The sequence below is a fragment of the Triticum aestivum genome, chromosome 2B, assembly GCF_018294505.1.
Source record: "Triticum aestivum cultivar Chinese Spring chromosome 2B, IWGSC CS RefSeq v2.1, whole genome shotgun sequence".
Taxonomy (NCBI): domain Eukaryota; kingdom Viridiplantae; phylum Streptophyta; class Magnoliopsida; order Poales; family Poaceae; genus Triticum; species Triticum aestivum.
The window spans coordinates 698,699,378-698,724,091 of NC_057798.1; the positions used below are offsets into that span (position 1 = coordinate 698,699,378).

Sequence of the window (24,714 nt, forward strand, 5' to 3'; positions counted from 1 at the left end):
GGGGATTTTGTGAGGTGCACAAGCGAGATGTCAAGACACCGGTGAGGATGTATGGTGATTCTGGTTGTCTCGGTGCTCGATGGTCGTGGTGTCAACACGCTCGTCACCACAACGGATCATACAATCGCCTCAACGAGAACTGATGCTACTCATGAGGTCTATCAACATATATACTCGTATTTTTTATAAATATAGTTATACAAACAAGACATCAAACCCACGGAAGGCATATCCATGTACAAGTCCTAAACAACTATGGAACCTTCCCTTCCGACATGTGTGGCTTATGGAAACTGGAGCAGATGAGAAAGATTGCATGGATGAGTGCACGTTCATCAAGATTAAGGAAGTTATGCCTTATTCCTTTGTTGGTAGGAGTTAGGTCTAGGTTCCTCATCTTGGATACCACAGTAGAACACCTACATATAAGGACCCATAGGTAGAAGCGGAAGAATAGCCAGTTTAACACAAATACAACACCATGATGTAGATGGATGAAGAGAAGCGCTTTGTGTCGACATTGTGGCAAGATGTAGATCTGTTACATGAATCTAGATTGTTATAGTTTCACTCATGTTAGCCACCATCATACTTTTGCATTAAGATCATAGGGAAGACAAAGAAAATAAGTAGGATTCTTACCTAACCCAGGTAAAATCGTGCATCCCTAACTTCATCCTCATCCGCATATGCACGCGAGTTTGTTTCCGAGATCCTTGCAACCTTAGCATTGTTTATTTGAGCATTCTATGATTTTAACAACTCTAGATTTTGAGTGTGTTTTGACTTTGGTCGATCCCACCATAGGATGGAGTGAGTAATTTTCTATTATTTATGGGCGTGGGTGGGGATTGGGGTTGTTGTGTTGCCTCTTCGATGTTTCTTTGCTTTTTTGCAGCTTTGTTCAAAAGAGGCTTTGCATTTGTTCTCTATGCACCCAACACCATTTAATATAAATCAAAACCAGCCATGACATGCAAACCTTTTCATGTTGAACTAATTATCATTAGTCCACATTTCCTCATTGGAAAACGCTAGTAGATAACAGAATGGAAGATCCAAGTAAGTAAAAATATATTTATATTACACATGACAATCCAGCACCACATAATAACTTAAAAATCACAAGGGAAAATAAAATAAATCCTCAAACAACACAAGGAAGTGCCAATCATATGGATCAGATGAAAGGCAACCCTCTCAAACATCACTCTTCATCGAAGAGTTATACCCATCCTGGTCATCATAATACTTGGACCACAACATGATCCCACCATACTTCCCCGCACTCTTGATCAATGGGAGGACATCCGACTTTAGGTCATCAGCCGGGATGAACCCGCTCCCAGCAGCCTCAGGTGACGCCGGGAGACCGAGGAAGATCTGCTTTGCAGGAACTGTCAACCACTGCTTCCATGAATCAGCTAGATTGGAAGTGCTTCCTAAAGTATATTGGCAAGGAGCGTTGTTGTAGAATTGCACCCACACATAGTCAAAGATGCCGGTGTCGAGGGCACCTCCCACCCAGGCATCAGGGAAAGGGCATTGTGGTGCGGCAGTCAAGTACACTCTCCTGCCGGAGTTGCTATACCCTTTTAGGAACCTTGCAAGATCGTCCCAGTGCAGGGGTGTACCGCCCTCAGTATCGAAGTCGATGCCGTCAAGGACTGCATCACCGAGAGGCCGCGAAGATGACTTACCTCCTAAGAAGTTGTTCCACAGGTACGTCGCGACATTCTTGGCGTCTTGGGACGAGGAAAGGTAGTAGCCGCCTGCCCCGCCACCGATGAAGAGCATGACCTTGACGCCGTTGCTCTGGCATGACTTGATGTCGGAGCTTAGGCTAGCGCACCCGTCGTTGGTTGGGACGCAGTGGCCTGCCAGGTTGAGGACTGGCGGTTGGCCATTGCCAAAGGAGGAAAGGAAGGCGATGTTGACAAATTTGTAGTTGCTAGTGGCGCAGGTTGCAGCCAGCGTGCCCTCTCCACCATTCTGACCCTAGTAGATGGAAATACCGCCGGCTTCCGACCCGAGAAACTGCGCCGCGGCTACTGCCACGACTAGCAGTTGCAGCAGAGATGACCTAGTAGCCATCTCTGGGGCAATATTTGTTTCTATTGGACTCTTCTCTCCACTGTTGGTGTTTTCAGATGTAGGAGTATGCCTTCTGTTTTGCCGCGTGTGCTGAGTTTGTGCTTGGATGGTTGACTTATATACGAGGGCACTCTTCGTGTGAAATCTGCACCCCCATATTGTTTATGTTTATGCGTGACTTGTTGGGCACATGGATGAACACTTGTGAACGTGCTCTGCTGGCATCTTCGAATTAACGGCGACGGAGTTCGTGATTTTGTACTACACCTTCAGCTTGCAAGGGATTATCTTACGCTACTTGAACAGAATAACGTGCAAGGCAGCGATATAGAATAAGAAAAGGCGTACTACAGCTGTGTTGGCGACGGCAAACTAAGCAATTAAGAGCAGAGAAACTCATAAAAAAGCGATTAATAAAAGAATAATAGAAGGCGTGCTACATAAGAGATAAATCTTGTACCGTTCGCATTCGTCATGCTATGTTTTCTTAGGGTATACTTCCGCCTCTTCGTTTTTGTTTAACATAGTACAAACGCAGATGCTCATATATACGTACATACCCTCATCCTTATAAATGCGCACATGCCTTATCTTTATAAGCATCTTCGAAAAACTGAGCTGGCACATCATTTTAAAATTGACGAAGTGGAGACAGACACCTTCGTAGTCGACCGAAACGTCTTCTCGCACTAAACACACATCACCGAAAGACCTGAATTTAATCCAGAAAAATGCGAGCACCGGTGAGTACTTGAAACCTGATGGGTTGAGGATACCATTATATCCTCCTAACCATCCAACTGCATATTCGTTTGCTACTTTCACCTGTCGTGCTTGAACAATCCAATCAGCAGCCCCGCGTCGCTCCCGTGCGAGCGACACGGGCGGACTCTACAGCCCTAGCCGCCGCCGCCAGTATCCCGGCCACCCCTCTCCGCCACCGTCGGAGGACGCCGCAAGGCGAAGCCTCGCGGCCGACGGCGGCGGCGGGGGACCTTGCTCGTGGCGCGGGGGGGCACTCGGCACGACGGGTCGTCTCCCGGTTATCTGCGCGTTGCCATGGCGCTGGTGTCCGGATCCGCCCGATCTGATGCATCCGGCTCTGGCTGCCATGGTCTTCGCCGGTGAGGGCCTGGATCTGAGGCGGCGGCCTCGCTGGTGCGGACGGCGCTCCTTCGGCGGTGGGGAGTGCTCGTCGGTGAGGTAGGCCGGATCCCCTCGGCTGCGCGGGCAGCGAGGTTCCGGTGGGCGCTGGTCATGGCGCGGGGAGGCCCCAGGCTCCCCTCGTCAGATCGGAGGCGATCTGGTCCGCTCGTGATGCATTACCTCCGGCCGGCCTGGATCTCCGGCGTGCACGCGCCTGCTGATGTTGTTGCTAGTTCGGAGGTGGCGGCAGGGTGCTTGGGCGGGGGAAACCCTTGGCCGCCGGTGGCGGTCACGGCGTCGATGGCGTCCCGGACGCCATTCCCTCCTTGGTGGCGGCGCCGAGGCTAAACCTCCCCTGACTCCCCCTTCCCTTGCACCCGGGTGAAAACCCTAACCCCGGTGGCTAAGCGGCGGCGGCGCCACAGCGTCGTCACCTTCTTGAAGGCGCCGATTTGGGCATGGGGATGCTGGGTGTGCATGGCGAGCTTGTCTGGTTCCTGGTGGCGGCCCGTCTGATCTACCGCGTCGCAGCTCCGGGCAGTGTCTCGTGGCTGCGGTGCTTCTTTTCCGGTCGTGTCTCCGATGGGGACCTCGCCCTTCCTCACCTTGTACATGCCTTGGTGGAGCGGTACTTCATCTCACTCATTGATGGCGGCGAAGATCGGCGGCATGGCGCTGTGGAGGCTCGCCGCCCGATGCGCGGAGATGGACTCGCGCAGGTGGAGATAGCTGTCTGGCGTCATGTGTGTCTGACTGGATCGTGCCCCAGACCCGGTATGTGGCTTGGCTGGGGCTTCCGGCTTTTGATGTTAGGTTTAGGTGAGTGGTTTGGGTAGTGGCCCAACTAGCATCCCTTCATCATATGGGTAAGAGTAGCGGCATATGTTGCCGAGATGGTGGATTCAGAAATATTGTCTGTAATACTTTGTAAGGTCCTCGGGAATAATTAATAAAGTGGCCGTATGCATCTCCCAGATGCAGAGGCCGGGGGTCATCCTCCTTTTCTAAAAAAAAACATGAAGGGAACGGGCGCCTATATCTCACTTCCAGCGAGACAAAAAATATATAAAAGATATTCATGCTGTTCTAACACTTCAAAAAAATGTTTGCATGTTTAAAATTTTAATATTCATGACATTTAAAAATGTTGACCATGCGTTTAAAAATGTTAGCTTTGCATTTAAAACACATTTACCATGTATTAAAAAATTGTTCAATGTGCACTTTTCAAATGTTCTGCATGTACTTGGCTAAATGTTCAACATGTATTAAAAAAAGGTTCAACATGTATCTAAAATATGTTCAATCATCATGAAAAAGTGTTCAACGTGTGTTTGATAAGTAGATGTGCATGAACAATAGTTGTCGCATTCGGAACCGACATCGAAAATAGATTTCAAATAGCGCATCGGGGGGAAAGTAGTCATCGTACATATTCATATGACCCTGTGGCCTGTTCATTGAACACTTGATGTCCCTTTATTGAACCCTTGAAGTTGAGAACATGCTCCTCCCCACGCTTCATTTCTTTAAGAATCGCTCTCATCATCGTTGTTTTATCCACATCTTCGTCATCATCGGACGAAGACAAATCCATGAGCTCGTCGTAGAAGTACTCCTCGTTCGAATCCATCGTATTTGCTTGAAAGTAAACAATGAGAACTTCAAAATCTTGCACTAGGCATTTGCCCGGACACTTGTTGGGTGCATTGTCCGCCATGGATGGCGTACATAGGGGCGGAGGGTACCTGGGTGGCAACCGGATCCGAGAGACATGGTGTCGGTGTCTGGCAAGGCTTGGGTGGCGTCAGCAGGGGTCTGGCAAAGGCTGGGCGGCACCCCGGGGCTACGGCAGTGCCAGTGGTCTCGTTCTCTGGGAGCATGGGATTGAGAGCGACAGGAGGAGAGTATGAAGGTGAAGATGCAGAGGCTCCAAGTGGGGTTTTCAATGGATGTGAAGTGTTAGTCTGACATAGCGGATGCCCGGACTCCACCAGAGCTCCCCTCATTTTAGAGACGACTTGTGGGATTTCGGACGTTCGGACCAGTCCATGCCGACTTAGTGATCCGCGTTGGATGGCTAAAACTGTGTAGATGGCCTGGTCCGGACAATAGCGGCGCTTTGAAATGCGTTGGAGATGTCAACATTGGCTCTCTTCCATGAGTCATTACGAGGACAATAGTCATACATCACAGATTTTTACATGCATCTCACCCCCTCCCTCGTGAATTCCAGGTAGGTGTGGCCGGGTGTGGCCCTTCTTCCCCCTATTCTCCTCCGATCCTAAAGCTCCATATGTGCCCGTCCGACTTCTTCCCCCTATTCTCCTCCGATCCTAAAGCTCCATATGTGCCCGTCCGTTAGCATCGCTCTTGTGAGGAGGAGGTAGGCATACATATAGCTTTTAACGTACATCCCCAACAAGCATAAACACATTATTTGAGACGTTGCTTAATAAAGTGGACATACATATGGCGAAACATATTCGGATAGAGATATGTGCACTATTTTAGGCGATACGGAACACTAGAAATGATTTGATTTTTAATGGGACGAACTTCACTAATTTATTGCAGGTTATCTACAAAGCTACAGCTTGGATCCGTACGTGGTCGTTACTCACTCATGCGGACTCCATGGAGCTTTTGTTTATTGGATGCAACCGTTGGGAGACGGTAGCACGGGCTATCTTCAGCCGATTTAGATGGCAAGCTAATAATAGGCTAGGTGTATAGACATTGTAGTCTGTTCTTTATCGTTGGATGTGGCATCTTTTTTTATGTTCTCTTCCGATCTGCGCACAGGTTGTGAGCCTTTTGTGGATCTAAGATTTTGTTACACTACTTTTTAATAATATGGCTGCATGCCTTGATTGATACAGAGGCCGGGGGCTTTTTTCCTTTTCAAGAAAAAAAATAAGGAGGAGGTGGGCGAAAATGCCTGATAGTTCATAAGAAGTAGTTTCTGAAGGAAATAGACTGCTTGGAATAAAAATATTACACTGTTTGCGAATGTATATGAAACTCGACCCGTTTATTTTTTTCAGATGCTTTGTACCTCTGGTGAATCTTTGTAAGATCTGATTCTTTAACACACATGAAACTCATCGTACACGTTTCATATCATATGTACTAGAGGCGGTTACAACAGCAGTCCTGATTCGGCAACATCTCCTGCACGGTGGGATTTCCTACGACGGTCAAATCACACGTGATGGTGAAGCAGTCTCCTCGCAGCTTGGACTTGTTTGCAATCCGGATGTTGCCCCATCTAGTACCCGCCGACCCGAAGGTTTTGCTCCACACTCGCCCGGCCATATGTACTTTGCCGTCTTTCTCCCGCATGCTTAAGCGGTACTTCACCATCACGCCCGTCGCTGCCTCGTCCCCGCGGAGACGCAAGAAGGCCGCCACGTAGCCAGGCGCCCGGCTGTCGCCGCCGGGGCAGAAGTCGATGCACCAATCGTAGCCCCCGACTCTGAACGTGCTCGACGTGACGTATTTGTCGACGCCCATGCCGTCGAGCAGCGAGTAGTTCTTCACCACGAACTTGTGCACCGCGGTGGTGGCCTCCGTCGTGCATACCGACGAGGTCACGCTTACCGGCGGCGATTGCGAGTTCGCAGCCCAGCAAGAGTTGATGTTTCCCATGGCAAACTAACGCAGACGATGAATCAAAGGCAAACGGGTGAGCTTGTCTCGATCTATCTAATGACTTGAGCGGAACCTGGCCGTATTTATAAGCCTAGGAAGGCAAAGGATTATACGAGGAGGATACCAGGTCGGAGTAGGAGCAAGTAACCCAAACTGAAAACTTAGAGTTCGGACTTTACTTCCGAGCCAGACACCAACTCGGACTGCGCACGGTCTAAGATGCGGCTTGACCCCTCACCTTTCATCTGGTTCGAGTGCGTGCGTACAGAGCTTCTTGACATCCTAGCACAAACCGAGGATTTGGCAGACTAGGATGGCCGCGTCGGCTAAGCGCTTCACCGGCCGCCGTCGCCGCCCCTACACCCGTCGGACCTCGTTTTCAGCATTGCCACTATGTCTGCCCCGGCGACGCAGGCGATGATGATTCCGACGAACTGTCCTTGCCTCCACGACCGCCGATCCCGAACGAGCTGATTCCCTGTAGAAGGACCCCGCCCTACTGTAGTGAAAGGAGGAGAACATGCGGAGCGAGATCGCGGATCTCCTTGTCAGCGACCCAGGCCACTGTTGGGCTTACACTTGGACCAGAGGTGACGACCTGGCCCAGTTCTAAAAAAAAGATACCTGAAGCTTTTTTTCGTAAAGTTTTTTTTTTACCTGAAGCTTCGATTGACTGATTCATTCACTTGGATCACGGTAACGGCGGTGACACTCTCTGTCTCCGATTCCCCATTTTTCGTTTTCGTGCTTCTCGGTTTTTATTCATTTCGTATATTAAGTTTGTCTTAAATTATACTTTGGAAAGTTTGATCAAGTTTATAAAAAAATCTATGTTTATAATACCAAAAAAATATCGTTAGATCAATCATATTTTATTTTTCATATTATATTTATTTGGTATTGATTTGCCAAAAAAATATTTATTTGGTATTATGGTGAGGTTTTGTTATAAAGTTTTGGCTATCCACGGTCCTTCTATGCTGCTTGCTAGACCAAAGATGTGCCTCGGTTCTTTGGGTCCCATCTTTGTTAAGAAAGATGAAATTTGCAAACTAGAGGGCTCATAGATGTGATCTACACGGGGGCCACGTGTTTAACGAAATTTGTATATGGCATGGGGGTCAGGTGTTTAACAAAATTTATATAGGGCTCAAGATAAATAATGAACATTTTGAACCACCATGAACATATTTTTAATAAGTGATGCAAATTTTTCTAAATATGCATGAACATTTTTAATACATCGTTAACATTTTTAAATACACTTCAATATTTGTGAAATACACAATTAACATTTCTTAATACAAAATACGTTTTAATAGATGATAAACCATTGTTAAATACACAATGAATGATTTTAAATATGAGATGTACAGTTTTGTGTAATACATGGTGAAGAAAAAGGAACCGAGAGAAAATATATAAATAAAAAGGAGGAAACATTATTTCTGGTGTATTTGTAAAATAGAAAAAATGAATAAAGAAAAAAAGAAACATGAAAAGAAAAGAAAAGAAAGAGCAGAAAAAACGGAAAGGGGGAGTAAAAGGGACACCAAAAGGGCTAGTAAACCGAACGAAATAACAAGAAAATGAAAATTGAAAAAAAAAACACGGAAGCTGACCAGTCCACAACCACTAGGCAAGTGTGATATAGGTCTCACAGTACGTGAGATTTAATCCTTGAAGAAGAGAATCAAAGTCCATTTCGATTCACATATTCATTACTAACTCTGTAGGGGACCTTGCGTCCTTGCAACAACATTGGATGGTGCACTTGGTGATTCAAGATGGAAGAAAGTAATGGACGAAAAATATTTTGCGCTCATGAAAAACAAGACCTGGCATCTTGTACCAAACCAAAGAAGTAAAAATTATTGTTGATTGTAAATGGGTGTATAGAATAAAGAAGAAAGCATATGGCTCCATTGACATGTATAAGGCACGTCTAGTTGCAAAGGACTTTAAACAGTGTTATGGTATAGATTATGAAGATACTTTTAGCCCTCACTACTGCAGGATGCTGCTAACGCGACACTACGATCAGTGTTATGGTTTAGATTATGACGAAATTGTCTGTGATGCCATAATCGCAAACGGTGGTGTAAAATAACCGTCAAAAAAATGCAAAACGTTTGTGATGGAGGATGCATCAAACACGGTTCAGATTTTAGTTGCGTGTGCGATGCAGGGCATACAGTTTAGTTCAATTAACTGTTTGCGATAAGGAGGAACAAAACAAACGGGCAGCCAGATGAAGGTGTGTGCGATGTACAGTATACGATTCACTCGGATGAACTGTTTGTGATTAGGCAACACAAAAGAAACAGTCAGCAAGATCAAAGTTGTGTGCGATATACGGCATTGCGATTCACTCGGATGAACTGTTTGCGTTGAGACATGAGAACAGAAACGGTTCAAATGAACAAGATGTGTGTGATACGAGGCAAATAGGTCTGTAATCAGAAACGTGTGCGAAGACCGATAAGAACACAGACGATTACTACTAACAAGTCGTGTGTGTTGTGAGCAAACGATTGCTGATATACAATTGTGAGTGATTGATGAAAACATCACCGACAGGTTCCATTGTTTAGTACGTGTGTGATGTGATTTTTTTTGTCCGCACACCATCTACGCTCTGTCTATAGAGCATCAACATATATATTTAAAAAGACAGCATTACATAACCAAATTAAGCATACAATTACACAAGTGACTACACACATAACATTTACACACACTAAAGTAAGCAATTACATGCATACTAAAGTAGGAGAAACGAGGATCTAATCATCTACTTATTGTTGCGACGACGCTTGCCATTGCTCTGCTTCCGGCTGGATCCCTGGCCGTTTTGGGGAAGGAGGCACTTCCTCATGTCAATAATCCGCATGTACATGTCGTAGCTCGTGTACGCCTCCTTGGCCGCGTGCATGACGTGAACTTTGTCGAGTTTCTCCATTCAGGCCGAGTGCCAGGCACGCTTGTCCTTGTTGCATGAATCTTTCATGTCTCTGTAGTAGGGGTCAATGATGGCCTCGGTGAGGTGAACCAGTGAGTCCTTCTCATGCTCCTTGCTGCCCCAGATCTTGTATTGGCCCTGGATGTCGACAAGATTCTGGCAGGCGATGCCCGAACTCTCGAGCGCCTTTACATCGTTGGTGATATCCACCGTAGTGAACATGTAGTGGGGGCTGTTGACAAACCTGGCGAAACGCTCGCAAGGCCTTGTGGCCAGGCAGTAGTGGTAGACGAGGACATGGTGACACACGCACATCTGGGCGACGGCGACCTTGGGACGAGACCCGGCACGAGAGCGGGTGTACTCAAGGTCGAACCCGACCACCTTGTACTTCTCCTCGGCAAGCAATAGCTCCATGATGTGGATGGAGTGCTCCACCCAGACCGGATTGTTGGTGTACACCACCGAGAGGTCCATGAACCTTATGTGGGTGTCCACCACGGCACGCATGGTGAACTGCTGCTCGTCGTCGGCAGCCGCTCGGGGCGCCATTGGAGCTACACAGGATACCCTTTAAGAATTTCTCGTGGTGGGTGTGCTTCTTGCAATGGTGGGGAGCGATCGAAAGGTTGAAGAGACACAAGGGTAGGTTAAATGGCCGCTGTAATAAATGGGGGCCGGCCGGCCTGTAATCATCACGTCTTGTCACGACATTCATAGCGGAGGATTTCAGAATCCAGTGCACGCTTGACAACACCGCACCCCAGGCGTGGGCTCGAAGAGGCGCCAAATGTACCGTCGGTGAGCCTGTTCCCGCGCTACCGTGCTGTTTACCGCGCAAGCTTCTCGCCCGACTAGTTTGCCACGCGTCGGCTAGAAGAGGGACAAACCGTAGGCGTTTATTGGCAAAAAGCTTTGTAAAAACGAAGTGTGTGGAATGACTTCGGTCATAAGTTTACATTTAGGTGATGAGGTCAAAGTTACACAGAAGGGTGATGATGGACACTCGAGTGCGATAATTAATTCTGCGCTCTACGGTGCACACGGTGGAAGAAACCAACTATGTGCAATAATGTCGAAGATCGCAGTCAAGTTAGCTATACAGATCGTCTGCTGTGAGATCGACAAGGTAAACTAATGATTCCAGAATGGTTAATAAAATCTAAGACCATTGCCTACTAAGGTCAAAATAGTGCTAGCAATATACGAGTCTCATACGATGCCATTTCAACGATTGTACCACAAAAGCTCGAAATGTTACAAGGTTCAAATTCCAGAGTTATATGGCTAAAATTCAAAGATTACAAGGTTCAAACTGATATTAGAAATGAAATTCAGCTCATCAGCTGCAAACGCTCGCGCTGATGCGCTGAACATGGATATCAGAGAGGTTTAAACTAATATCACCGCTTCTAAGTCTGGCATCGAAACCTCACAATTTTTGCAAAGGGGCCAGCCACTGAGAAGTCATGTATGGGATTGACCTGATGACTTCTGATTACTCTGTCATCTGAAGTTCCAAAATGGAACTCAGCATTTTTGGAGCCTACTCCATTCTACCGCAGGCGCCGGCGCTGATCAACAGATCATTCATTTTTGCGAAATAAATGTAGGGCAAATCTCATTTCCTTCAGCACCCTTGCTCTGAGAACAAAGAACCTGGCGAATATAATCTCCGGTAAGGTCTCTCGGTAGGAGTTCAAAGTAATTTCTGAGAGATGCAGATCTAGGCATTCGACGTGATTGTTATATTGTATCACATTATCCACCACTGGGCCTAATCTTATCTGTAAAATAAGAAAACGTGTTAGTGCCTATATGCAGTTTTGAACATTCGACGTGATTGTTATATCGTAAATGATATTGGACATATTGTAGATGTTTTAAAACTCGTGGCCCCTGATATCAAGATCTCCTTTGATGGTTGAAAAGTGGTCTGTGATATTATGGAGATATAATGAACCGGAGACGACTTGAGGAACCATTTTAGTGTTACAGTGGATTTTTAAAATTGCATTCTTAGAAATGTTTGAGTAATGCACCATTGACGACATAAATAAGGCACAAATAAATCTAACAAACATCAACCACCACTAAAATTCGCACTCGTAGTAAATATTATATTGTTACATAGACCGTTGATGGAAGTTCCCCCCAAAGAGTCTCCTCCACATGGAGAAACACTGAAGCCGTCATCAGCAAAAACTAGATCATGATGACGCGCGTTGCCGCGCCCGTCCATTTTGACAAAATGATGACATGGATGTTAGAAAAAGATTGGCGCAACAAGTAACCGGGAAGCAATGTTACCAAACAAACACAAGATAATCCGAATTTTTGAAAAATGTGTTCCCATGAAAACACAAACAACAAAAGTAATAGCATGCTTGTAAACGCTTTGTTTCAACAACCAACTTAAAGCAAGATGGTCTCAATTCTGTTCGTTATAATCTAACCGTCTAGAATTAATAAGACTCTTATTAAGAAAATAGAGAAGACCAAGTAACTGACCGTTACATCCTGGAAATGCTATTATCAGGTCCTCAAGAAGCGTCGAACTTCATCCTGTGATTGATCCTCTCTATTCGCACCTATGCATGTCGAGGCACAATTCAATACGCCACAAACAAATTCGACAAACTGAACAAGGAAAAAGAAAGGGCATCCATCGACAGTTATGTGTGTTCTTTGTAAGGTTGTGCATATGCCTTCCCTGTCCCTACCAGACATGAAAATAGTCCTGGGGTGGATAGCTCCACCGGCCTGGCACTATTCCCCTTGCCCTTCTTCTAGCCATCCTCGATTGAGTTGGGTTTGCCTTCTTCTTGGTATCACCCTTGCATCTATTGGATCTCATTCTTTTTGCTCCTCTGCCTGAAAGTCTGAAGAATTAATGTTGCCTGGCCGTCAGTGGCATGCATAGGGATCGTCCCAATAAGTGAACAAATTGAAAATCACCAATCCTGGAAAGTGACTGCAGCAATCTTCTCGATCCAATCAGCCATTGTCAGCAGGGCACTAGCGTTCCCAATAACCGAGGACGTAAAAACTTTCATGAAAGACTTTGAGACCAGTTGCGTCAGGACAATTCAAAGGGAGAGCGGCGCATTGGCCCCTGAAGTTGCCGCATATGCTGATTTCCATGGAGATTTAAGATTAGAATCTAGTGTTCCTGAGTTGTATTGTAAAGAGTGTGATATGGCTCTGGTGAATGTTTGGTGAATTGTTTTCCCTCAAAAGAAAAAAAAATTGAAACTGACCTAAGTGCGTCTACAGCTAGAATATTCAATTGTGCCTTCCAAACCAGCCGAATGTTGGAAACAACTAATGGAAGGTGCAAAGCGTCAGCTTGACGACTCATGAATTGTGATTGAAGCTATATGATCAATCTAATAGTTAATTTCCTTCAGGTTTCAAGTTTTCAACCCAACCACGGTCCTGTTATTTGAATGTAGAAATATAGTTAAAGAAGCTCACGGGTCACGGCCATACATAGCAATCATCTGTGGCAAATGGCTAGTGACTTATCAACTGAAATAAAAGTAAAACACATACATGACAGATTGAACAGAAAAACATGCAAATATCAGGATGTCGGGAGGAAATTTAGGAAGTAAGCAAAGCAAGATCACAAACATTAATATAATGGGAATGATTCTCTCCTTTGGTTGTCCACGATCAGCAAAAGAATTGGTACGTACCTTTATCCACTGCATCCGGCTTGTGAGCGCTGCCAATGTTCTCCCAGAACGGGAGCCACCTCCGCGTGTTCGCCATCAAGGACTCTGTCACCATCACATATGGAAACAAAGGAAGCAAAGAGGCCGCCATGGCCGCCATCACATATGGAATGAATCTGGGTAGGAATTTGTGGCTTCTTGAACTCAAGGAAAGAGGCAAAAAAGTAGGCGACCCGATTAGTAACGCACCTCCACCATCGATCGGGAAGTCGAGCAGTTGAGGAAATGAGACGGCCGTGTGACCGCATATCCCACGTCGCCTTGCCTCGCACCGTCCCGCCCGGCGCCATTAACCACGTGCCTCCACATCGAGAGCGTCCTCTCTTTGGATATGCCGACCAAGAAAACCACACTCTTCGACCCATGCTCGTGCGGCCCAACAACGTTTTTCAGAATCATCCGACTGGGCTGTGTGCCACGTTGGCCCGATTAACGAGAGGACGCCCAAGTCAGTCTTGGGAGCAGCGGCCCAGGAGACGTTTCGGCTGGCCCCGACAAGAAGATTGGCACGGTGAAAAACTGTTGTGGACGACCAGGCGATCCTGAGCGTTGAAGGAGCAGATCAACGGTTAGAAGTGTCAAATCGCTGTGGGGAAGCGTAGCTCGCTGCATCTTACTGTTTCTCAATAACCTCCACCATTTCTCAAACATCCTCCGCCAATATTTTGAACAACTGCAAACTGTCGCAACATATTTCCCATTGCACTGAATAATAATATCCTTCTATTGTAATCCCTCTGTTTTGATAGCCTGGGATGCCTGCTTGATGAAAAACCCACCCATGCCTTCATACAACGACTTGGGAACTTGCCCCCAAGCCAGACACTAGGGAAGCTACAAATTTACGCCGGAAACCATGATGGTCGGCCGACAACACTTGCCGGTTCTCTTGAAGTGAGACACTTTAGAAGACATTAGACGGCAGGAAAGGAGCATAATCCAACCATGCAAAAGCATCCAAATGACCGGAATTTAGTGATTTCAGTTTTGATTCCGGTCAAAGGACTGGAATTTCCTTTTGAATTTGATTTAGATCTAAATAATATTTTGTTTTATAAACTAACTTGAATTTTCGTGTACTACTGCAATTGCTGAATATTTTGGCCGATAGATAATTTTATCAGTATGTACGAAATTAATAAAATCAAAACCATGATCCCAATGAAGACTCAAGCCCTAATACACTAGTTAAAAAGAACGTAAGATCCCAACCGAACCTCTAAAATAAATGATATTTTTTATTCTGAAAACTATACAAACATCTAAATAGATGGCGGAAAACGTAAAATTTGGTCCCATGTTAGAAAACTGACACGCAAAACGATGCAGACATATATAGCATTTTTGTTTGTACTGTAAAATCATAATGGGTAGAAATTGGGCTTCCGCTCCCCCTAATTCAAGCCAGATGCATTAAGAACATGGGACAATACAGATAATTTACTGTGTGAGCAACGACACATACGACAACAAAGGTTGTAGAGGACAATGCATACACTAAGTTAAAGACATGCTTCTCAACATAGCAATCCCACAAACAAAACGGGCAAATGATCATACTATCATTTGCTTGAGGATCCTATGAAAAAAGGGTCACTAAGAGATAAATGGGCTCTAAAGGCCAGAACGAAAACCTTGCACTTTCTTTAGAGTTCAGTGGCTGCCCCGGTCTCCATGCCCTCGGCCACCATCTCACCAACGTGAATGCTTTCATAGCTATCATTGAAATGCTGCGCTGAGTCTTCCGTTATGAGAAAACACAGATACAGAACATGCACCCGAGTAGCTGGAGAATGTGGATGAGGAAATGACGACAAAGGTAATGTGCTCTCCCGGTAGGTCAGACCGTGTCGCTAAGGTCCTCATACATTGGTCGAAGGCGGCATGGTATCTTCTCAAGGCTTTGCACTAGGAAGTTTCTTGTTTCCATTTCATATTGATTGTTGCTTTCCCAATGTCTCCTATTCTTAAGCTCTTAATTTATAACCTGATCCATTTTTTGTGTTGTTTTCCATTATTTTTGCTAATAATTGATGATGAAGGTGTCGAGCCTCGGTGAATAAAGAATGGAGGCGGTGCATTTGATCGGTGGTCGCAACGAATTGTTTTTCCTTGGATTTTTTTCTACTGGCGGCTAGTGTAAAAGAGAAAGGTGCTGAAATGACTGGTGATGCATATAGTGGATGCACTTGATACTAGTGGTATATAAATGGTTGGTTCTGCAAGGTGCGGTTGCTGGAACCATTTATCTTTTATCAATGTCACACTCACACACACACAACTACTTCAAACACGAGTGCCTTTATGTTGCGAGCCTGTGCCGATTCATTCCTCACATGTCATGTTCTTACAAACACAAGATATGAAATGAAAGAGAAGACAACTACCAATATAACAAAAGCTCACAGAAAAAAGAACACTCAACTAGAAATGCCCGGCATTCGCTTTGCTGCAAAAACAGTGAAACGCTATGCATACTCCATCGGCTAGATTACGAGTCATCTAAGTCAGAAGTCCAAATTGGCCAACAACATATAAGGCCCCACACACACACACCAACAGTCGCAGCACAATAGTTCTACCGAAAAAGAAGCCATGGTTGGCAAGAGGAAGGAGATCGATAGAGGCGAAAAAATCGAAAGCAGCCACCATTGCCGCACTATGCATTTTCCTCGTCTGATGTTTTCCAGGCAGCAGCAGGTGGCCGCCATGATTATGCCTGATCCACAATAAATAGTAATTTGACTTTAATTTGGCCTATCCTTGCATGGATCCAAATATATTTTGTATATTTATTTGCGAGGTATCTCATTTTAATCTTTTTTATTAAAAAAATTCCAAATGCTAGTCAGCCAACTCATTGAGGCTGGAGGAGGGAAAGGGGACGAAGTAGCATAAGATGATTGTGAGTTGTTGATCTGGAGCTCACTTCCAGGATGGAAAATCACACAAACATCACAGATAACTTTCACAGATAACTACGTCACTGAATTTCACAAGCAGCAAACAATGAGGCACGCAGGTTCATTCCTGTCTTCCTGAAGTAATGCAACAACGTCTGAAAAAAATAGTGAAGATGTTTCTATAAGCCCAAATGTCATTCACACCTGTTGCAGTTTACTGTAATATTTGCTCGGAGATTGGTTCATTATCTCCTAATCTTTCTGGCTGGGAAGAATTTAACAAGCTTACAGAAACATATCGAGAGATGCATCCATATTCAGGAAGACCCTACTGCACACAACGACAGAACAACACGCGCACTCCGGCAGATGGAACAGGAGCTGGCAGAGACTGGACGGAGCGGCAGCAGATCAGCCGCCGAAGCCGTAGAGGGTGCGCCCCTGTCGCTTGAGCGCGTAGACGACGTCCATGGCGGTGACGGTCTTGCGGCGGGCGTGCTCGGTGTAGGTGACGGCGTCGCGGATGACGTTCTCGAGGAAGATCTTGAGCACGCCGCGGGTCTCCTCGTAGATGAGCCCCGAGATGCGCTTCACGCCGCCCCTGCGAGCCAGACGCCGGATAGCCGGCTTCGTGATGCCCTGGATGTTGTCCCGCAGCACTTTCCGGTGGCGCTTGGCGCCGCCCTTGCCCAGACCCTTCCCGCCCTTGCCGCGGCCGGACATGATGGTGGCTTGGAGCTCCGAGCGGATGGAATTGGGTGGAGACGCTGGAGCGGTGGCGGCGGCGGCTGCTGCTCGGGAGCGAGGATCGAAGGGGAATTTAACGAGGGAGAAAGGGTGCGGCCTGCCGTTGGATCCGGACGAAAATGGACGGTCAGGATCTCGATCCGATGAGAGATGGCGCGGATCGCTGACGCGGTGGAAATTTCATCGTCCGGTGAGGCGGGAGCCAGCTCAAAATATTGGATTTTGCCGGTTCCAAGCGAGCCATCTGCTTTCTTGCCACAAAATTCGTGTGTTCGTTCATCTGAGAACTGAGAATTGACAAGCAAGGGCATTTCTTTTTCTAAGGAAATTATAGATTTCATGGCATAAATCACTCGGCACTCTGAGGATGCTGGTCTGCCTCGTCCGTAGGGATTTATTGCCTCTCTTCCAAGGTGATTAGGGCAAAGCTTCCTTCTATCGATCTCCGCTGGCAAACACGTGGATTCGCCCACCTTGATCTCCGCCGGCAAACACGTGGATTCGCCCATCCTCTGCCTATCGTTTCGGCGGGTGATGGCAGGCAGGGAAACCCTTGTGCCTCGGCTCCCGTAAATACATACTCCCTCTGTTTTCATCTACTCCTCATGTTAGCTTTGACCAAGTTTAGTGAAAACAATCTAAACTTTCACAATAACAAATATATATGGTATGAAAATATATTGAGTGATGATTCTAATAATATTGATTTGCTATTGTGGATGTTGACAATGTTTTGTATAAACTTAATCAAAATTTATAAGTTTGACTCGAGACAAAGCTATTATGTCAAGTAAATGAAAACGAAAGGAGTAGGTTAGGTTTTAGTCCTCTTAGAGGCAACACTTGTGTGGATGGCGGCGCTTTATCTTTGAGTCAATTTTTGAGCTATGGTCCTCCTTAAGTACGTCCTTTGGGGCGGATTAGATAGAGCTTCGACATAGATTCCCGTCGACTCGTCGAGGCGGCAAGGTTAGGATTTTGGTTGTGCGTACTCGATGGCGAGATTTGGCGTCAGGTTCTTTGGGCCGATTCAAGGGTTCAACGGTGACGACTGCAGCTCCAGAGCGTTGGTCCTTAGTGGCGTGTGCACAAGACTTCCTGGCTATTATTGACAAGGCCATGCAGGCTCCGGTATGGAAGCGTCAACAACAGCACATCAGCAACGACAATAGTCGGTCGATGATCCAGAGCCTTCAATGTAAAAAAAACATGATGATTTGTGCTTTGGTGAACATTTTATGATAGATCTGAGTCACTTTCGTAAAATTAAAATAAAAATCCGCCCCACACCCCCATCCGTGCGGACGAAGAAATACATTAGGCGTTGTTGCAATTATCCTTAGATGAAAGGACATAGGCTATACACGGACTCTTTGCCGCGTAATGGCGAAGGTTACGTCATGGCGACAATGCAACATTTGCTAGTCACGGCCTATAGGTATGGGATAGACACACTCAAGATGTGATCTGCAAAGAAAAACCGTGCTATGAAGACCGTCACCGCAACATTGGCATTGGCCTAACAACAACACTAAGGTCGGCTCAAGGATGTGTGTCTTAAATTTATTACGCCATCATAGGAAGTACTAGGTATCATACTAGCGGGTACAAACACATCATGGCGAGTATCCCCTTGGTTTTGGAGGAGGTTCTTGAGCGTAAAAAAATCGATAGAAATGAAACAAATCCACCTTGAAACTCAAATGATTTTGTGAGCTGTTTGATAAGTAGAAGTCCAATCATTGTACTAGTAGTCATGTACATCTAATTGCACATTTTATACAATTTATTACATCATACAGATATGTAATGACATTTACAAACAAGGCGAGGGCGAAAGTCTTGCTTGCATTAATTGTTGACATTGGACAGAGGTTCGATGGCTTTAGGAGGCAACTATATCGGCTTCCCTACCTCTGAGAAAATCTATCCACCGATTCCAGGGCGAGCAACCAGATCTCATTATTGTATGGGATCATGGCACAATGAATTTTCTTTTTGCGAAAGAAGCCATCTAGCATAGTGTTGTTTGTGAGCAAGCATCGAAAGGTAGAGATGGTGGGTGATGCCTTTGGCGAATTGAGAAATGAGTTTGTCCTTTTTCTGGTGAAAACCTGTGATCTAGCTATAACGTACATGTGACGACACCCTTCTTGAAGGTGTTAGCTTGAGGGTGATAAACCACAGACAAACTTTTTTTTGGTTAGACCAAATAGCATCCCTGAATGATCACCTATTTCTTAGTGAAGTTGTTGTCTTCAAGTACAATCCTCTCGGGTAATTTATGTATTATTGTGCTAGTGCATTTTGGTCCTTGGCATTAAGATTGTGCGAAATGATGGAGAAAATGACTGTCATGAGGCCAATTATGAAGGTGATAGACTGGAATTTGGTTTCATTTTTGTAAAAATATTTCTTCATCTTCATGCCTAACCATTTCCAAATTTCCAAGTAGTTACATAATTCTACTTCCAAGAACATAAACAACAATAACTTAGTTCCTTGTACATATGCTCACATTATAAAGAGTGGTCAGTTTTGTGTTGCAAGCTTGAGTGTGCTGAATAGTTCAATTGTATGGTTCTTAATTTTGTGTCAACCATTTCTGGGTGAATTGTGATTATTTTTTTGTGAGCTGTCTACAACACTAGACATATCTTAGACGGTTTTGAGAGTTATGGTACGTGATATGAAGATGTCCATATGGTTAAAATGTCATCTGTAATATTATGGAGATATCACATACTGTAAACCGTGGATGGCTCGAGGAACCTTTTTTTCCTCCAGGAAGATTGTATTGTTCTTACAAAACTGTATGCGATGTCACATACATGATAATGCACCATTGACCATATAAATAAACGTAAGAAAAGAAAACACCCACTATGTAATTTGCAAGACATCCTATATATGATCGGAGATTGCCTTCCAGTAGAGTTTCCTTCCACGATCTTCTCAAGAGGAAGAATGCCGACTATGCGTTTTATCCCCAACCTTGAAAATAATGACCCCGCCATCTTGCCAACATTCTTTAGCAATATTTAAAACAACCGTAACATTCGCTAGCACTACTTCTCATAGCATTGAATAATAAGATCGTTTTTCCGTAATCCCGTTCTTCTCACAGCTCGACAAAAAACCATTGATTCATACCTATATATGAGACCAACAACCTTCACCAATAAACAAATACATCCCTACCTAGGGACTAACAATCTTCGAAGAAACATAAATAAATAAATAAATATACTTTTACTCACATGTGTGACCTAACACAAATAAACAACTACAGTAATATTTTTAATTTCTCTTCTCAACCGAGTTCTTCCAGTTCTATATGACATAACAAGAGTGAAGAAATTGTAATCGGATAGAGCTTGTCTTCCTACCCGATCCACGACCTTGTCCAATCAACCTACTAATGCATATTCTCATATGTTTCAACTTACGAAATGTCGTGTCTTGTTAAGAACCTACTATGACCATTTAAAATTCTCAAATGCCTGCAACAAGATTTGGCATTGCATGTTTTGCTTTTTTAATCATGAACCACATGCAAAGGTTGTAGGGTATGAACATATTTTAACGACTTCTTAAGGTAGTGACCTATCTCCTTGTATTTTATAGTTTCATAGCAATGCACGGACATCATGCTAGTAGAACATAATATGGGGTGGGTTTTTACTATGAGGATATGCAACAAATGAGCCAAAATGATATGATGCATTTTGGACTCATTAGGGGTAGCAGGGGATTTTGTGAGGTGCACAAGCGAGATATCGAGACAACGATGAGGATGTATGGTGATTCTGGTTGTCTCAGTGTTCGATGGTCATGGTGTCAACACGCCCGACACCACAACGGATCGTACAACCGCCTCAACGAGAACTGATGCTACTCATGAGATCTATCAACATATATACCCGTATTTTTATAAATATGGTTATATGCACGAGACATCAAACCCACGGAAGGCATATCCATGTACAAGTCCTAAACATCTATGTAACCTTCCCTTCCGACATGTGTGGCTTATGGAAACTGGAGCAGATAAGAAAGATTGTGTGGATGAGTGCACATTCATCAAGATTAAGGAAGTTATGCCTTATTCCTTTGTCGGTAGGAGTTAGGTCTAGGTTCCTCGTCTTGGATAGCACAGTAGAACACCTACATATAAGGACCCATAGGTAGAAGCAGAAGAATAGCTAGTTTAACACCAATACAACACCATGATGTAGATGGATGCAGAGAAGCGCTTTGCATGGACATTGTGGCAAGATATGTAGATGTATTACAAGAATCTAGACTGTTATAGTTTCACTCATGTTAGCCACCATCATACTTCTGCATTAAGATCATAATGAAGACAAAGAAAATAAGTAGGATTCTTACCTAACCCAGGTAAAATCGTGCATCCCTGACTTCATCCTCATCCGCATACGCACGCGAGTTTGTTTCCGAGATCCTTGCAGCCTTAGCATTGTTCATTTGAGCATTCTAAGATTTTAACAGCTCTAGATTTGGAGTGTGTTTTGACTTTGGTCGATCCCACCATAGGATGGGGTGAGTAATTTTCTATTAATTATGGGCGTGGGTGGGGATTGGGTTGTTGTGTTGCCTCTTCATATTTCTTTGCTTTTTGCAGCTTTGTTCAAAAGAGGCTTTGCATTTGTTCTCTGTGCACCCAACGCCATTTAATATAAATGAAAACCAGCCATGACATGCAAGCTTTTCATGTTGAACTAATTATCATTAGTCCACATTTCCTCATTTGAAAATGCTAGCAGATAATGGAATGAAAGATCGAAGTAAGTAAAAATTTATTTATATTACACACGACAATCCAGCACCACATAATAACTTAAAAATCACAAGGGGAAATAAAATAAATCCTCACACAACACAAGGAAGTGCCAATCATATGGATCAGATGAAAGGCAACCCTCTCAAACATCATTCTTCACCGAAGAGCTATAGCCATCCTGGTCATCATAATACTTGGACCACAACATGATCCCACCATACTTCCCCGCACTCTTGATCAATGGGAGAACATCAGACTTTAGGTCATCAGCCGGGATGAACCCGCTCCCAGCAGCCTGAGGTGACGCCGGGAGACCAAGGAAGATCTGCTTTGCAGGAACGGTCAACCACTGCTTCCATGAATCAGCTAGATTGGAAGTGCTTCCTGAAGTATATTGGCAAGGAGCGTTGTTGTAGAACTGCACCCACACATAGTCAAAGAGGCCGGTGTTGAGGGCGCCTCCCACCCATGCATCAGGGAAAGGGCACTGTGGCGCGGCAGTCAAGTACACTCTCCTGCCGGAGTTGCTATACCCTTTTAGGAACCTTGCAAGATCGTCCCAGTGCAGGGGTGTACCACCCTCGATATCGAAGTCGATGCCGTCGAGGACTGCATCACCGAGAGGCCGTGAAGATGACGCACCTCCTAAGAAGTTGTTCCACAGGTACGTCGCGACATTCTTAGCGTCCTGGGACGAGGAAAGGTAGTAACCGCCTGCTCCGCCACCGATGGAGAGCATGACCTTGACGCCGTTGCTCTGGCATGACTTGACGTCGGAGCTTAGCCTAGCGCACCCGCCGTTGGTTGGGACGCAGTGGCCTGCCAGGTTGAGGACTGGCGGCTGGCCATTGCCGAAGGAGGAAAGGAAGGCAATGTTGACAAATTTGTAGTTGCCAGTGGCGCAGGTTGCAGCCAGCGTGCCCTCTCCACCATTCTGACCCCAGTAGATGGAAATGCCGCCGGCTTCCGACCCGAGAAACTGCGCTGCGGCTACTGCCACGACCAGCAGTTGCAGCAGAGATGACCTAGTAGCCATCTCTGGGGCAATATTTGTTCTTATTGGACTCTTCTCTCCACTGTTGGTGTTTTCAGAAGTAGGAGTATGCCTTTGGTTTTGCTGCGTGTGCTGAATTTGTGCTTGGATGGTTGGCTTATATACGAGGGCACTCTTCGTGTGAAATCTGGCACCGCCATATTATTTATGCTCATGCGTGACTTGTTGGGCACATGGATGAACACTTGTGAACGCGCTCTGCTGGCAGCTTCGATTTAACGGCGACGGTGTTCGTGATTTTGTAGTACACCATCAACTTGTACGAGATTATCTTGTACTAGTTGAACAGAATGACGTGCAAGGCACCTCTATAGAAAAGAAAAGGAGTACAACAGCTGTGTGTTGGCGACGGCAAACTAAGCGATTAAGAATAGAGTAATTCATCAGAAAAGCAAATAAGAACTGAATAATACAAGGCGTACTATATACTCCCTCTGTTCCTAATTATAAGTATTTTTAGAGATTTCTATATAAACAACATACAGATGTATATAGACATATTTTAAAGTATTTTGCTTTGTTTGTACTCTGTATTAGAATTTCTAAAATAACTTTTATTTAAGAATGAAGGAAGTAAGAGATAAATCTTGTAACGTTCGCTTGCTTCCTTGCAGAGGGTTGTTTTAGACACCTACCCACCAGAAACTTCGCTTTGCCACCCAGGTATAATCAAAGCCTTCCACAAAGGAATATTTACTACTGGGTCCATCACGTGTCCAGATACCGGTGCATCCCTTGCCGTGCGCGGAGCCGGAGCCGGCATGTTCGCCCGCTGGGCCGAGTGTTCGCCCACTTCTTTTTCTTCGTCTTTAGAGAGAAATCCGTGTCCGCCCCAGCAAGAAAACGTATGCGCGTGTACGGAAGCGCAACGGCTTTCGCGCCGTGTTTCTTAGGGGTTTATTTTCGCCTCTTCGTCTTTCTTTAGTATAGAGGCAGACATTCATATGTACGCATATACACTCATCCTTATAAACGCACGCATCCACGCCTTACCTATGAGCATCTTCGAGAGACTGAGCCAACACATCATTTGAGATTGACAGAGTTGCCACACACATCTTCGTAGTGGACAAGAACGTCTCCTCGCACTAAGTACATATCACCGGAAGGTCTGTAATAAATCCAGAAAAATGCGAGCACCGTTGTTAAGTCTAGAACTTGAAACATGATAGGATGAGGATATCATTATCCTCCTAACCATCCAACTATAGATTGGTTTGCTACTTTCGCCGTGCTCGAAGCCCAATGAGTGGTCTCACATGAAGGATAGGCGTGCTGGAAGCCCAACGAGTGGTCTCACATGAAGGGAACGTGCACGCCCATATCTCGCTTCTAGCGAGACAAATAATATATATATAATGTTGGTCATTGTTCTAACACTTAACAAATGTTTACATGTTTTAAAAAATAATATTCATGAGATTTTTGAAAAATGTTGATCATGTGTAAAAAAAGTTTAGTTTTGTATTTAAAACATATTTACCATTTATTTAAAAATTATTCAATGTGCATTCAACACGTATTTTGCTAATGTTCAACATGTATCTAAAAATGTTCAGCAGTTATGCAAAAATGTTCAACGTGTGTTTGATAAGTAGATGTGCATGAAC

General features: G+C 45.0%; 2 protein-coding genes and 1 pseudogene across 2 annotated transcripts; all 3 read right to left on the minus strand.

Moving 5' to 3' along the window:
- Positions 1-1,200: 1,200 nt before the first annotated feature.
- LOC123042130 (hevamine-A-like) lies at positions 1,201-2,094 on the minus strand (annotated as a pseudogene).
- Positions 2,095-16,562: 14,468 nt separating this feature from the next.
- LOC123042131 (histone H4) lies at positions 16,563-17,262 on the minus strand. The gene has a single exon (XM_044464649.1). The coding sequence runs from the start codon at positions 17,220-17,222 to the stop codon at positions 16,911-16,913; it is 312 nt and encodes a 103-aa protein (XP_044320584.1). The 5' UTR covers positions 17,223-17,262; the 3' UTR covers positions 16,563-16,910.
- A 4,930-nt stretch (positions 17,263-22,192) lies between these two features.
- Positions 22,193-23,086, minus strand: LOC123042129 (hevamine-A-like). Its single transcript, XM_044464648.1, has one exon. It carries the CDS (start codon positions 23,084-23,086, stop codon positions 22,193-22,195), a length of 894 nt encoding a protein of 297 aa, XP_044320583.1.
- Positions 23,087-24,714: the final 1,628 nt, after the last annotated feature.

Coding starts and splice junctions, on each gene's coding strand:
- LOC123042131 (XM_044464649.1), bottom strand. CDS start 17,222: ATGTCCGGCCGCGGCAAGGGCGGGAAGGGTCTGGGCAAGGGCGGCGCC.
- LOC123042129 (XM_044464648.1), bottom strand. CDS start 23,086: ATGGCTACTAGGTCATCTCTGCTGCAACTGCTGGTCGTGGCAGTAGCC.